The 16,501-nt window shown below is 40.3% G+C and overlaps 1 protein-coding gene across 1 annotated transcript in view; it reads right to left on the bottom strand.

Annotated features, from left to right (window-relative positions):
- Positions 1 to 14,667, bottom strand: part of il34 (interleukin 34) — a 44,301-nt gene extending 29,634 nt beyond the window's left edge. Inside the window, exons 1-2 of the mRNA XM_037768499.1 lie at positions 14,405 to 14,667; positions 3,204 to 3,503 (exon numbers count right to left, since the gene is read on the bottom strand). Coding sequence (XP_037624427.1) covers positions 3,204 to 3,249 — 46 coding nt within the window. The 5' untranslated portion in view covers positions 3,250 to 3,503; positions 14,405 to 14,667. The remainder of the gene's footprint in view (positions 1 to 3,203; positions 3,504 to 14,404) is intronic.
- Positions 14,668 to 16,501: the final 1,834 nt, after the last annotated feature.

Below are 16,501 nucleotides of genomic sequence, written 5' to 3'. Positions count from 1 at the left end.
TGTTGTTCACAGTGTAGCATTATCAGGGGAAAAATAGGGTGTATTCCCTCAGGTTTATTAGCGCCATGCTGTTGAGTGCTTTTTTTTCTCTTTTTTTTGCATGCGTAACTGTGGGAAAAGCATCAATGCAGAGGAATCGATAGTCACAGAGGCATGAGATTCCAAGGAATTGGACAAGTAAGAACCCGTTCTTAACGGGAACTGGTTCTCTATTCCCATCATTAGCGTTTTCCCTGCCTGCCAAAGTGGCAGATGGCCTGCCGATTTTACCCGCCACTGCCAACAATTTACCCGAATTCTAGCGGTTAGTGAGAAAATTCATATTTTTGGTGGTTTTGGTGCACTGATACAAGTAAAAACACACTGGAAGAGGTTAAAACATATTTATCAATGCTAAAATTTTACTTTGTTCACAGATTTTAGGATGGTGTTATATGGGGATGATATATATATATATATATATATACATATAAACCTGTCTTCACCCTACTACACTCTGACTGCATGGGGAAAAGGTTGTCATTTAAATGGTCCAAAACTAAAGCCTGTGTCAAGGGAGGTTAACCTGAGGTCATGTTGTCTTCATTAATCTCCTCAGCTGATTCAGCAATATTTATTCTCAAACATATTATCTAAGTCAAGTTAAGAGAGGTTAAATTTCTTTGAACTCTTCAAACTTCATCTATCTCACAAAGACAATCAGTCATGTTTTTTATGGATCAAGACAAAGAGGTCAGTTAAGGCGTCTAGCCTGAGGGGCATACACTACTGGTATTTTTATGGTCGAAAGTGAACAACTCACACATGGTGCCAAGCTCTGTGACACAAAGGTTAAGACCCTGTCAAACTTATCTTGTTTTAGAAAGAAATACAGGCTGGAAATAGGAAAAAGGCTGACAAAATCTAAATCAAGCATGTCGACATTTTTCTACCTATGACAGGGTTTCAAAATGATGAAAACACCCACGCACTGTGCATTCCAAGCTATTTATCAGGTAATGGTAAAAATGTGAACACACCTGTATCATTTCGTGATGATATTCGTGATGACACGTCATGTGAAGAAGAAAATGCAATTACTAATAGTTTTAGTATGTTATCTTGATATTGTCTTTGTGTACTTTGATTAAGTGCCTGCTTTTCTTTAGTGCGTTGTGAAACAATCAGAAAATAATTTATTTCTTTGATTTACTGCTTTGTTTTCACTAAAACCGCTCCCTCTCTTCAGTCACTATAGCTCGCTCCACTATCACTGCTCTCTCTCTCGCTCTCTCTCCCTCTCTCCCTCCCTCCCTCGCTTGTTGAACTAAGGATAATACTAAAAATAAATATGGAAATAGAAATGAATAAAAATTAACACTGCAGGGTGAAATATTGATATTCCTAATTTCCAGACCGCACTAATGATTCACAAACATCCTCAATGATTTTTCAATAATACAGTAGCCTATGTACGACATACAGGTCTGGCATTTTACAGTATTATGGATTAATCGATTAATGTAGAAAATAATCAGCAGATTTAGTTAGTTGTGTCCATAACCAGATTTGTTTAAAATATCTACAGGCCGTGCACCTGATCAGCTTCTCCTAAAAGCAACCTGCTGTTCCGTAGTCCATAGGTCAACTAAACATGAGTATACTGTACAGCAGCACAAATGTGCTTTCAAGGCATATAAGGACATTTTCGAAAGGCTCATGGCATAGCCTTGTGCTGTTACAACTAACAGTGTTTGACTATGTTTACATGCAACAATGATATCAACTGCTGCCAAAACAGATTAAAGCAATAGTCACATTGCTTTAGCCACTGACCAGACTGCAGCAGAGCACTGACAAATCCTGTCACACATACCTTATTAAATGTGGAAGCAACACATTTTCTGTCCCACAATATCATATTCAACCAAAACTATCAGCAGTTTAACAGGTGAAAACAAATTTGTCTTTAGTACGTGTGAACTGTTTGTGAAGCGCCTTGTTAGCGCAGGACGTCACTTACTCCTACACTCCTGCAAACCTACGGTGCCTGTATGTGGAGTACTGAGTTACTGAAAAGATATGGAATAGAGCTGTAGGGTTACAAACTACTGAGTTGACAAGTTTAAATATGTTTGTGTGGTTATTTACAGCCTGTTGCTGTTGGTGCAGGACAAAAATCAAGTTATTACATCAGATACAGCAAGCACAATGCCTTGACACTGTTTGATACTCTCAAATTAGGGTCTGTCAATGGAACATACACATCGTTACTGCAGCCTGCCTGACCTCTAGATATGTGAATGAAAATGGGTTCTCTGGGTACCCACGAGTCTCCCCTTTACAGACATGCCCACTTTATGATAATCACATGCAGTTTGGGGCAAGTCATAGTCAAGTCAGCACACTGACACACTGACAGCTGTTGTTGCCTGTTGGGCTGCAGTTTGCCATGTTATGATTTGGCATATTTTTTATGCTAAATGCAGTAGCTGTGAGGGTTTCTGGACAATATTTGTCATTGTTTTGTGTTGTTAATTCATTTCCAATTATAAATATATACATACATTTGCGTAAAGCAGCATATTTGCCCACTCCCATGTTGATAAGAGTATTAAATACTTGACAAATGTCCCTATAAGATACAGTTTGTACAGATAAAAATATGCATGACCAATCATATGGTTAATTGCAATAAAAAATGTAATTACCGTTATGCCTATATGTAAACTGAAAAAGTTATTGGTTGCTGCAATTGCTGGCCACAAAGAGATCCCTTTTTAAAACAATTTCAATGTAAGTGAAGGAGGACAAAATCTACAGTCCTCGTTCTGTGTAAAAACAAAAATTCCAAAAGGCAGAGTTTGACAAATCAAGCGGGTATGTTCCAAAGTTAGTCTTTTTAATATTCCCTTTTTGTGTTACTTTCCCTCTGCCGTGGCTCAGCAAGCAAACACCGTCCATTGAATAACAAAGAGGGAATTTCATACTAAAATAACAGTGAATTTTGGAAGCTGCACACTTGATTTGTCTAACTCTGCCAGACTGTTGAAGCATCATATCAGCCTCAACTGAACCTGTTGATTTTGTCCTACCTTACAGATACACACTGCCCTTTTACACTGGGACACAAACAAAACCCAGCTCAGCACCAATTACAGCAAGGGCAACTGCGCGCACACACACACACACACACACACTTGGTGTGTGCAGATGTCTCTTACCCAAAAGGCCTCCCAACAGGTAGACTGAGGTGGACAGTTGGACCATAACTCTTGAGCTTAAGTCCTCGACTCCACAGTGCTTTAGTCTCAGCACAGTGTGTAAACACACACACACAGGGCCGGCCACGCACACAACACTGGTGTCTGCAACTCTTCTGTGTGTGTGTTCGGTGGGACACACATGGGTTATCGGGCTTCAGGTCTTCATTGCATCGTTGAGCATCTCTGGAACATGCCAGCAGAGACAGATCCTGGTGTTTATGGCTCTTGTGCTTTTGTTGTCTCCCTGCTCCTGACAGTCTGAAAACAAGAGACAAAAAAACAGTCAGGGAGCCCGATAGCACAGAGACAGGGTGGAGGGGGTGGGGGAATGCCAGTCAACCTCACTGATGAGTTCAAGCATGAAAAGTCTTTAAATAAATACAAATTTCCACATATTTTGATATGGTAAACCTATGGCTGCCTAGAAGGTGGAATGTGTGAAGATAAACTTCAGCCAAGGCCGACATCTGCAGCACCTGGCCTATCCTGTCACTTAATTAAAACGTATGATCTTGTTTTCAAACCCCTTGGCAATCTGTCAGCTGTCATGTCAAACCCGCACCAGCCTCTTCTGACTCACGCAGCATCTGACCCAGACACAAGCACTGATTGATTTAGTTGGAAAAATGTTATTCCAAAGGCAAATCCATTCCCATTTGAATGTTTGTCTCTTCAGATGGATTCTCCTCAGGCCAAAGGAATCTTTCTATCAGATTGTTTGGACCAGCTGTTCATTCACTCATTCATCACAGCCAATATCTCTGATTCTGATGAGCTGTGGGGATATCACGCATCTCACCAATGTTCAGAAGCCCATTCTGAAAAAACAACGCTGAAAAGTGCACACTGCATTTACAGATTTAGGATGTGTGATACAATTCGGCCTACAGTTATAGTAGTTGTTCAAAGGTATCAACAAAATGCTGCCACCAATCAGGTTAAAAATGTTAAAGTACAGCCGTTCAGAATACTATTTATCACTTAAATGAGCTTTCAACAAGATACCTGAAGTTTAAAGGCACACTGGACAGCTTATAGAATTATTGAATGTTTTTAAACTGATAAATATCAGATGGCCAGCTGAGTATGAGGATAAGGGCTGCCACTAATGATTATTATCAATATATATCAATATATCGGTTGGCTGATCGGGAAAGTAGGTCCACCACTTTAGTCCAGACTGAAATTACTTAACTATTGGACGGATTGCCATGAAATTTCGTAAAGACGTTCATGGTCCCCAAATTAAGAATCCTGCTGACTCTGGTGATCACTTAACTTTTCCTCTAGCGCCACTAGCAGGTTCACATTTTTGGTTGTTATTGAAATATCACAACAAATATTGATTGGATCATTGTGAAATTTGGTGTGGACATCCGTGCCCCCCTCGGGATGAATTGTAATAAATTAAAAAAATATACAGATTTTTATTTACATCAGGTCAAACTTATCATTACCAGCCATGACAGTGACGCTGTTATTGTTTTCACCTTGTGTGTCTTTGGTAAGATTTTGTGGCGACGATGGCGTCAAAACCATGCAAGATGCACTTTACTGGTGTGAAGTTGACATCAAAATGAAGGTCGAGGTCAAGCTTTACACCCCTAGCCTGATTTTGAATCATGGTCTCTAGTTACTAATAGCAAATGTTGGCACGTTAACACACTTAACTACGATGGTGAACATGGTAAACATTATACATCAGCCTGTTAGAATTGTCATTGTGGGCATGTCAGCATGCTGATGTGTAGCATTTACCTCAAAGCACCAAAGTAGTCATTTTTAAGCGCCTCTTCAAATTGCTTGTTTTGTCCAAATCCCAGAGAGATGTAATTTGAAATAACATATAACAGAGAAAAGCAGCAAATCCTCACATTCGAGAAGCTGGAACCAGAGAACGTTTGCCATTTTTGTTTGATAAATTACTTAAATGTTTATTCTATTATAAAAATTGTTGTCAATACATTTTTTTTTGACCGAATAATTGATTAATTGTTTCAGCACTAATCAGGATGCAACATGTGTCACTGATCAACATGTTTTATGATAAGTATAATCCACTGACAACAGTATGGGTGTTAAACAAAGTCTTTGTCTGCCCGGCTATACTGACTAAATAGCATGGATTGATGTAAGTCAAATAGTCATTAAAGAGAGAGAAATTTGAGCTAAAGTAGCACAAATTAAAATAATGGCAGTATGACAGTGCAGATTTGGTCAGCTACCATCTGCAGGGAGTCCGGCCACTTCCTCTGAGCACTTCTTATATAACGAGTTAGGAAGAGAATCCACTTCAGAATTCATTTCTCAAAGAAGAGAGATGATGTTTTGTTTTGTTCTGTTCTCTTCACAAGTTCAGATGTAAGAAGAAATAGAGCTCCAACTAATGCATTGCCTTTATTACATTAAAATGTGAAAAGGCTTAAACAGTGGGGTTCAGGCACGGAAACAAGCAATCAACCAAAAATGAAAAAACACAGAAAACAAAAGGAATGTTGAGCAGCAACCAACAGCTTGACTTATAGCCACCACAAACAAACTCTCAATTTTCTCGGCCTATAGCTTACATTAGCCACCTGTGTGTTTGTGTCACTAACCGGGGGTTGTACGCTTTTACAGTTTGTTTATTGGTTTAATTCCAAAGTGGCAGAAATGAGAAAACAACCCGCATCTTCATCACATCCTCCCCACTTCCAGGAAACCACCCCACCAGGAGGAGAGTGGTTGGAACTCGGCAGCCCTGGGAGACGGACACCCAGCCGGCGGCCGCAGCAACTTTAATTTACCCAGCACAGCGCTCTGAGTCACAGCGGGCTGATGCGTGCTGGGTCTAACCTGTAGGAGACTGGTTTTAAATACCCCTTCACAACATCTAGGCGATATTACATGGGTGAAGGACAACATCTGCAGGTAGACACCTAAAATATACTTTACAATATCAGAAACATACATCAGTGTTTCCACTTCAGTCATTCAGTCACAGTGGTATGACAGCTACACCTGGTTTTCATCCCCCTATGCATAATATTGCCTAATGTAGCCTATTAGCCTAGACAGCAATACAGAGAAAATATCTATTATATACCTTTATGGTTACAGAAAAAGTATGTCGAGAAATAAAGGTAATAGAAAATTAAAAAAATTGTTACTCAGATATTCAGATATTACTGTAGTGGGTTTCTAAAAAATTTCAAAAGTGTCAAGCCACACTTTCTAAAATGTACTCTCTGGTCCCCGTGTAGTAAAACAGATTCATAATATTCATAATGTCTATAATCCAGTGTGGGTGGGATGGAGAGGCAGAATCCTTCCACTCATTGATAACTCATTCAGCCTGTAAAGAAGTAAAAGCCAACAAGTAGGGCTGAACAATTATTAAGAATTTTATCGAAATCACAATATGAACTGGTGCAATATCCAACTCATAGGACGTGTAATATTTGTTAAATGCAAAGTATGTGTCAAAATACCATTCTGAATTAAGTATTGTGGTGCTGCAGAGATGTCCCGGCCTACAAATCGTATTCCACAGTCTTAAGAACAAGTTTTTGTTTGGTACAGTTTCACGCAAAATAATCACAACATAATCATTTTAATATATTTTGATATTTTGAACTGATTGAAATCATTTTGCTGTGTACACAGTTACATATAACTTCTTAAATGTAGAGAAATCCATATGCCAATATGCATTGTAGTCTTGCGCACATTTTAATTGTATTGTAGGGTTTATGAAATTTCATTGTTACAATGGATCATAATGAAAAACAGACCATAACATTTAGCTTGTCTAATACATGTTAAACACACAGTTCCTACTGCAGTATGACCGATGTTTGTGTACATTTAAAGACCTGACAAAGTGCAGGGCTGGAATGAGCGACAGTGATCAGAGCTGATGCAGCCGCCTCTTCTTCTGCAATGATATAGGCTATTCATTATAGTATGATAGTTTCTCAAAGTGCAGCCCACGAGCCAATGGTGGCCCTCAGAAACATTAAGTGCAGCCCCCGAATGTGACATGAAATGCATGCATTATAGTTTAATCATACGTGGTCCATTTTTGCTCAATACGGGATTGTGAGCATTTCCATTGCCTCTCAACGGCTCTCATCATGGTGACGGTGAGCTAACAGTGCTACAGCGCTAAGCAGTGCAAATAATGGTGAAAGTGCTGACAGAGCTAACAGTGTGTGCTAACAAACCAGAGGGTGCGCTACGCTTCCGTGACGAAACCTAAAGAATTCATCTTTATTCTAAATTTGGGCCAGGAAAATCTGGCATGGCGATATGCACAGGGTTCCCTTGACCTCTGACCTCAAGATCTGTGAATGAAAATGGGTTCTATGGGTACCCATGAGTCTCTCCCTTACAGCCATGCCCAGTTTATGCTAATCCCATGCAATTTGGGGAAAAAAACATGCAGTTTTTTGCATGCAGTATTTCTTGTGTGTTCTTTATCCTATAACAGTTTTCTTGACATTACATTTTAAAGAAATCGCAATATATCGCCTTGCTTGCAGTATCGCAATATATCGCAATATATTGAATCGTTACTCCTGTATCATGATACTTATGGTATCGCCAGATTCTTGCCAAAACACAGCCCTAATAGCAAATAGTGGATTTCTGCAACATCAATGCTCTGTATATTGAATTTAGCACCTTTATTTCTTTCACTTTCAATAACCTACATTTAATTCACTACTCAAACTGCACCCTCCACACACATACAAACACAAACAAGCACTCACATGGAGCGAAGTCAGCGAACAACAGCAGAGAAGCGGCGGTGGAGACAGTGAAGTGATGAACTACGCTTGTTAGAGTAAGTGCAATAAAACCTTTGCAAGTAAAAGGCCAATACTTTATCAATACACCTGTTCAACAAACATGAACATGTAAAACATGTAGAAAAACGATATTTCAATCTGCTTTGTCCCCTGTCTCTCATCAACTATGCACACGCCGCTATGTTTTACACAAGTGCAAACTCAACTAATAGTGAACTGTTACAAACAAGCTAAAACAAAAGCTGCCTGTACAGTATGTAGTCTAACTGTTTAGCTTAGTTTGCCATGTATCTCAAAATTCTTGTAGACTTATCAGCTGGCTGGCACAAAGCAGCCCCTCCTCTCTCTACCAGCGGTATCTGCAGGCAGTGAATCACATCAGCAGCGGGAGGAGGACAGAGGACAGGAGGAAGGACTGATACTGACTGATATCTGTGTTCTTCATTCTTTATAAACTTCAATAACCTCTGTATTGTGATGTCAGGGATATTATTTATCTTTATTGTGAGATATTAATGAGTTTATATAGTGAGTTTTCTGTTGTAAACATTACTGTTGCTGCTCTAGAAACAACATTTAGTTATATTTAAAATATCCCTAAATTCTAACTCAGTTAGTGAGCCCAGCGTTATGGCTCAACAGAGAAGTTCTAATTTCTCCTCCTTAGAGAATAACTTATAAGGCCGAATTAATGGAGCAATAGGGCCAAATAATAAAAGATAAAACAACAGCACAGTAAGGCTAAAACTTTTTTCATAGTAAGTAAAAAAGAGACTGCCTGTTGGTCCGATCTTCCTGTTCAGCTCCATAACTGTTTCCTTGCTGAATCGGTATCCTCAGATAAATTCAGCAGCAGCATCATAAAACTCCATTGGGCTGAGTCTGTCACTTAACTAAATACAGGGTTGGGAGCATTTCTATTGCCTCTCAACGGCTCTCAACATGGCAACGGCTAGCCGGTGGCTCGCAGCTAACAGTGCTAACAGAGCAAAAAACGTTGAAAGTGCTGACAGAGCGAACAGTGTTTACATGAGGTGGAGCTGGACCTCAATCTAGGTTTAAAATCTGAATCGGTGTTTAAAAAGAGGTTTAAATTTAATCTTTTTTTAAATTTTAAGTTAGTTTTAAAGTTTAGTGCAGCGTGATTTAAAGTTAAACAATGATGATGACAATGATTTAATTGGGTTTAAAATTATAATCCTTGTTGGTGCAAACCCAGCCATAGGCTTAGTGTGTAAAGCTGGTTGAAAATGGGAGCAACTGCACTGGCTGGATATTGTTTTACACACTCAAACGCGGTCTAAATTTAGATGGCTGAATTTCAATTTCAAAACATGAACCTGACTTATATAGCCTACATGCTGCGCCTTAATGTATAGAAAATGTGTTTTAGTTCAGATTTTTTTTTTACAGCACACGTGCGCAAATCTGAAGGAGCAGTAGTGCACCGCAAACTGAAAAACACTGGTCAAGGCTTTTTGTTTTTCCTAACCAGCGGCTGTCACGCTTTAATCAGTGCTCCCAGCATGTCCACAACTTTGGCAGCATTTAACGTAAACTGCATGCACACATCTAGTTTATACTTGGACCAGAAGGAACAATTTGCCTCCCAATCAGACATCACAGGACTAATGAAACTGGACAATCTGTAACGCTCACATCTGCAGCCATCCATGCAGATTTTTACAAGAAACCCCCAGAAAACACACAGCTGAGCACAGACAGCTTCCACCCATCCTCAATGCAGTTCCCACTAGCTGATTCTATAGCATAAGGTCTATTTGCAGTTCAGAGGAGTCCTGCTGCACTGGCACATTTTCAACTCTGACCTATGTTTGAGCAGCAGAGCACCATCTTCACATATGGTTAACAGACGTGCCCCCTAATATAGACAATATGTTTGTCCTATCACATTCGGCACATAGAAGATCTTACACCGTCTGACGAACTACGAGGTAATTTTAGATGTAACTCTGGTGCTCGGTGCAACTTCACAGCAAGCAGCAGAAAGACTATCAAGATAAAAGGCAGGTATATTAGTTTCACACTGTCGGAGAGGTGCAACTTTGTGATCTTTTGGAAGCTGTGGTTTGTCGTGTTGTTGTACGGGAGTGCATTATCTTTAAAGATGTTTCTAATAAATAACCCTGTTGAGCAGAATATTGGAAACATCTCAGGGAGAGAGCAGAGGCATTCTCTATATATGATTCAGCCTTACAGAGCAGCAAGCCCACCGCATGCTGTCCGTGTCTCGTCGATCAAATGTTCCGATCTCAAGCAAACGCTATCAAAACTCAGGAATGCTTCTGATGTTTTGGTGGAAAAAGAGCTACTGTAAGCTGTAGAATCACTGGTGAATGGCACTGATTAGTCACACTCACTAAAATGTGTCTCCTCTGGGACTGAACATTTATGTTACACTTCAATGCAACATATTGATGGACGTATCAATGATATTCTTCATAGTTAATTGAAAAGACTTTTAAAGGTGTCTCAGTATTTACTTAATATTTATATGTTCTACTTATCCAGACATCTCAATGATGAGTCATTCCTTCTGTTTCTCGCCCTCAATCTGTTATTCTCTCTTCAAATATTTGCCTTCCTCCTCATCTCTCTCTCTCTCTCTCTCTCTCTCTCTCTCTCGCTCTCTCTATCTCACCCTCTTCATCTAGCTTTTGACAAACTCATCCCAGCGCTCAACAGCTACACATTGCACCTCAGTGAGTAGCCAGCTGACAAACTCGATGCCTTCCTGGGCCGGTTGAATGTGCCACCAGTGGTGAAGTCATTGTGGCAGGCAGCCAAGCCGCAGGGATCAACAAATGACTGAACCCAACTGTTGGTTTCACAGCCAGCAAAAATGGAACAGTGTGTAGGTTTGCAATTACAGCATGTGTGGTCACCTCAAGACGCAATAGAGGAAGTTACAGCTAGTTTTCATTAAGTATCTGTTTGTTCCACTGAGAGCAGGAAGATTAGCAATGACAACATCCCTCTGTATGTTTGTCTGTCTCCTATCTGTATGAATATTGTGCTTGAGATTGACTGACTTTGATACGATATCCTGCCTAAATATTTCGATACAAAATCCTAAAACATCAGGAAACGTAATGGAAAAAAATGTATTAATTTTAAAAAGTAATATGATGTTCCCTCTACTTAAGTTAATGTGATTTCTTTGATAGATAACTTTGCAACCAGATATCACTTATTAAACAGTGTTTAATAAGGATTCTTTTGGTAAAACAGCACCCCCGCCGGTGCATCAGTATCAGTTCAGGCAGAGAGTGGTACTGCAGCACGGGAGCCGGTGAGAGGCTTTCAAAAACAAAAATGATAATAAATTCAGATGAAGTTCTGTGAGGTGTTGATAAGGGAAAAGCTGCTTAAATCAGAAAACCACAGTAACTGTAGAAAGTGTTGTGTTGTGTCAAAGTGGTGTTTGTGAAGAGAATGGCACTCTTGCCGCCGGACTGCTTTTCCTTTCCGTCTATTTAACGTTACGGGGAAACACAGTAAAATAATATTTTAACACTTGATCTTTGGTGGATTATGTGTTTGCCGAATTACAGGAGATGCTTTGACAGATTCAGAGAAGATGACGAATCTAATGTTATCGGTACATTCTGTAGGTAATTAGAGCTGCGTTGGTATTTTCCTTGTTTTTTTTAAGGGAGTTCTGAGGACACAGACGCCAGCTCAGAGCGGGAATGTGCAGCCGGTGAGCGGTTCATGACCTGCTTTAATCTTCTATTCAACTTCATTTGTTGACTCCATCCTTCTGGTTAGTGCTAGCTATATCCTGGGACCCGCAGTTTATTTTATGACCTACGGCTCTCACAATACAAATAAAAATGGGGATATCGTACCGTCTTCAACGGCAGGGTATTGCAATACCTTTCTAGTATCGGTATACCGTGCAACACTAATTGCTTCTTGTGCATTTGTGCAGCCTGTCCTCTCTCTCTCTCTCTCTCTCTCTCTCTCTCTCTCTCTCTCGAGGTTACATGGTGGAGAGGAGGGCGTGAGGCTCAGGCTCCATCTGTTCGGCAACACCTGGAAGCTGCTTGATCCTCCTGGATCTATCTTTTTCATATATATCACATTATATGTATCATTGATCATTTATTTGTCATATGGATTGTCTATGTTGTAATTTCATTACGTTTCTACTCTGAACGATTTTGAAAAACAATTCTAATTGTGATTATTTTGACTGATGTTGAAATTGCTATATTATTTGCGATATTAGAAGGAATGATCATTTTTACATGATAATTCTCATTTTCAATGACAAACATTAAAATGATTATTGTGTGATTTTTGCGGGGATTTGTGCCAAACAAAGATCTTTCCTAATTATGTAGAATATGATGTTTAGGCCAGGACATCTCGGCAGCACCACAATATTTAATTCAAAATGGTATCTTGACACACATTTCACCTTTAACAAATATTGCACCTCCTGCGATTTGAAGGTTGCAGCATCTTATTGCGATTTCAGTTAAATTTTAATTCATTGTGCAGCCGTACTCGGTACACACAATATTTATGGTTATATTGGGCTATATAAATAAAATTGACTTGACAATAAATAACAGCAGTGGAAAAAGGGTAAATGCAGGTTTCAAGGCAGTGTGGCAGGCAGTGTCTGGCAGTGTCTTTCAAAGTGCCCCATGCTTTTTTTAATGCTCAACTCTGCATTAAAAGGTTAAAGAAGGTGCAAATTATTTGAATGGATCCGAACACTTAGCACTTGGGGGACAGTAGGGGGATGGCAGGGAAGTTGTTAACTCTTTGTAGCCCATTCAAAGACTCCCATGACCCATGGGTGCTGACGATCTCGACTTTGCCTCATGCTCAGTAACTAAGCCTAAAAATGATTAATTTTGAAAGACTTGACCTTGATACACTAGCATGGGGATAATATTACGTCTGAGTAAAAAATGAATGAATGAAAAATCACATATAATTAAATTTTTTGGCAGATTCTTGAGGGTTCAAATCCTAGGATTTGGCTAATTTTAACAATATTTTCTTATGTTATGTTGCAGATTCAAACAGTATATATTATCATTATACATATACCATCTCCAGAGCTGAGTGTACAGCTCTGCTCACTGCTCATGTCACACATATGCAGCCTACTGTAGTTGGCGGCACATTGGCTCACATTACAGGGTCTGTGAATTCTTCCCTTCTTTTCAAGGACATACTGTATGACCATATGTATATAAATATATATACAGTACATACATATAACAGATTATATAAATAGAGACTGAAGTAATGACTGGTGTTTCCCTGCCCTCCATCCTATTTACTTACTCGTTTGTTTATTTAGTGTGCTTCTTGAGAGCCCTCAATCCATCCATCCACATCGATTGACTCTAACCTCGACCTTATCCATGCATGTGTGAACCTCAACCTTATTCTAAACCTGACCCCAAAACGAGCCCTCAAACAGCCTGTGATGACGGGAGACTGTCCTCACACAAAAAAGAGTGTCATCACTTGAGGAACAAACCAGACTGGAAGTAGGCTCAAAAACACACACACACACACACACACACACACACACACACACACACATAAACACACATTGCTTGGGCTGACTCACTGCAGTTTTCCTCTTATTTCCTCTTGACCTTCTCTGTTGCCTGTAGCCAAATATAGAACAGAGGAGGGCCTATATATGACAGTAGCATATAGGCAGGACGTCTAACTTTGCAGTAATAGAGGCTGTTGCCCTGCAGAAGCTGCAGAGGAAATATACCTGTTGCATTTGAATATCCTGGCCAAAAATGCTCATTCAACTGCATGAAAAAAAACTGAAGCACCAAGCCACCATCAGAAATAATGATTTACTCTTTTGGGAAGATTTTTCCCCTTTTGTCTCAGTAAGTTCAACCAGCAGCCTGACTACTTCTTAACTGTGAAACCTGAACTCTGTCCCTCCTATGTACTGTATGCCCTAGTGTTGAAATTGTTTGATGCGGATGTGTAGAGATCTCACAGGGAGATTCTGGTTCTCTCTTAGATCTATGACAGCTGCTGCTGCAAACTTTGGGAGTTGCATAACTCCATGCAGAGCTGAGCACCAGAGCGTATCTGCCTTGTAAACCTCATCAGCTGGCCCCGTATTGTCCTCGTGCCTCGCAATAAATAACTTACGCACCTGACGAAAGTGAAAGTACTGCTGGACAACTAGCCCATACCAGCTGCAGCCACACAGACACATGCGTCACACACACACACACACACAAGAGAGCACACCTGTGTGAGGGAAACGTTTGAGAAAGGAAAACCCAAGAGATACATGGACACACACACACATGGAAACACGCATGGACACACACGCACCTGGAGAGTCCCTCTGGTCCCGGCTCCCGGGATGCGTAAAGGCTAGATCCGCTCAGAGGTTTGCACTTTGTAATGAGCCTCTGTTACTTTAGAAGAAAAGCCAACCCGATAGCCATCCAATTCACAACGTCTATGAAAAGTCTGTTAAAGTCAGTAAAGGAAGTCCTTTAGTGGCTCTGTCCATCCACGCAGCTGTGGTGCGCCCTGTCTGTCTGTCTGTCTCTGTGCCTCTAAGTGCGCAACAGGCTGCTGCTCCTCCAGTCAACTACAAGCTGCACACACAAATACTGCCTGCCTTCAAAATAAAAGGGCACGCGTCTCTCTCTCTCTCTCTCTCTCTCTCTCTCTCTGAAACACACAAACCCTTCCCTCTTTTAGCTAATTGGCCAACGCAAAATATCCTCCCCTTATCCAAAAATATGTCTTTAAAAAGTGTTCCTATCGCCCATCCATCAGGGTTAGGGTTGGCATTGCACTCTGACCAGTCCGTCTGATTCTATTTATCATCAGGTGTCACACTGTATTTTTGTTTCACAACCCAAATAACATGTGGTTTCAGTGACTCCCACATCTGCTCCTTCATTTCTTGGCATGTTGTAAAAGTATAGGCTAGAGGTGCTACAGGTAATTCGCATTTTACTTTGAAATTGAGTTTTAACCGGAACTGCGGGTACCGTGTCCCATGTGATTTGACAGTAGCGTTAAAACGAGGTACGGTTGTGCAGCAGGTTCTCCTCCTCTAACAGAGATCAGATGATACCTGGATCGTCATTTGGTCTTCAGCGCTGTGTCAGTGCGCCTCCATTCACAGAAAATCGGCTTGATTGATATTATAGGCTTCTCCTCTCCTATGGTGTATACATCAGATAGATATGGACCATTTGGTTAGACAAATAAAATAAGAAAAGTCTTACAGTTTTATATATATATATATATATATATACAGTTTTGTTGAATAAACTTGCAATTTCTTGTTTTTAATCAGGTTAGCCAGTTTTATCATAGGGGCTTGCTTCCTAAATGTCATTTTTCAGGTGACAAATCAGTAGCAGCCTATCTCAAAAGAGGAACATTTCACACATGGCCATGGCCGAGATCAGATATAACCTTTAAAAGCCTCAGAGAGGGCAAAGGAGGACTGAGCACCCCTAACACGTTTCAGAGCTTTTGAACAAATGCAGGACAAATTCAATTATAGCTCATCTCAGTGAGATTTCACGACTATAAATCCAAATGTGACATTTCCGTTTCCATGTGTAATCTAATGAGTCTTTGTATCAGAGAATGTATCACGCAATTATGACATTGTATTTAGAGAAAAATAAGATAGACTGACAGAATGGCATCTTAGATATGTTCTGTTTGTTTGTTTGATGTTCTTTGTTTGTTTTGATGCGTTAAAGTGGCAGTAGGCATTATATTTTTCGGCATCATTGGGCAAATATTCCATAATAACCTTTCAGCATATTGTAATTCAAGTGTTCTGAGAGATAATAGACTTCTGCTCCTCCTCATGGCTCTGTTTTCAGGCTCTAAAAAAGCGTTCCTATTGGCTGTGCTCCGGTCATGTGACCGGCGTTCCTTCGAGCCATCTCAACCTGATCTCCAACTAGGCTGCTTGGTCACAAACTTTCTCATTTTACAGCTAAACCGTGCACTACAAGATGATTCTGTAAAACATTTGAGGCAAGAAATAGGCATTAACATAACATAATATTAATTCATATTTGATCAGCGCTGCCTAGTTTGACCGTTTGGTTGGAGTTCCCGAGTGATTGACAGCCGGCTCTCATAGACGGTTGCTGGACAGCAGACCTCTGATCAGCTCTTACTGCTTGTTTTCCTCCAGTCTGTGAAATCTTGTAGATGCCGTTAGGAGCACCGGAAGACACAGAGGAACATGATTTTTTTCAGGTTACCTATTTCATGTACTACTGTCAGGATATAGCGACCGTTTTATAAAAATAACTTTTTTTAATCATATTTGCTTCAATCGCGCCTACTTCAGCTATAAGCCGGCGGTCGCCACTGGAGACGAGGGGTGGGTCCACTCATAGGCCCACACAAATCAGGCCGCTGACAGGCCTCCTCCTGGGA

Source organism: Sebastes umbrosus, chromosome 4, assembly GCF_015220745.1.
Source record: "Sebastes umbrosus isolate fSebUmb1 chromosome 4, fSebUmb1.pri, whole genome shotgun sequence".
Lineage (NCBI taxonomy): Eukaryota > Metazoa > Chordata > Actinopteri > Perciformes > Sebastidae > Sebastes > Sebastes umbrosus.
This window is presented reverse-complemented; position numbering and strand designations above follow the sequence as displayed.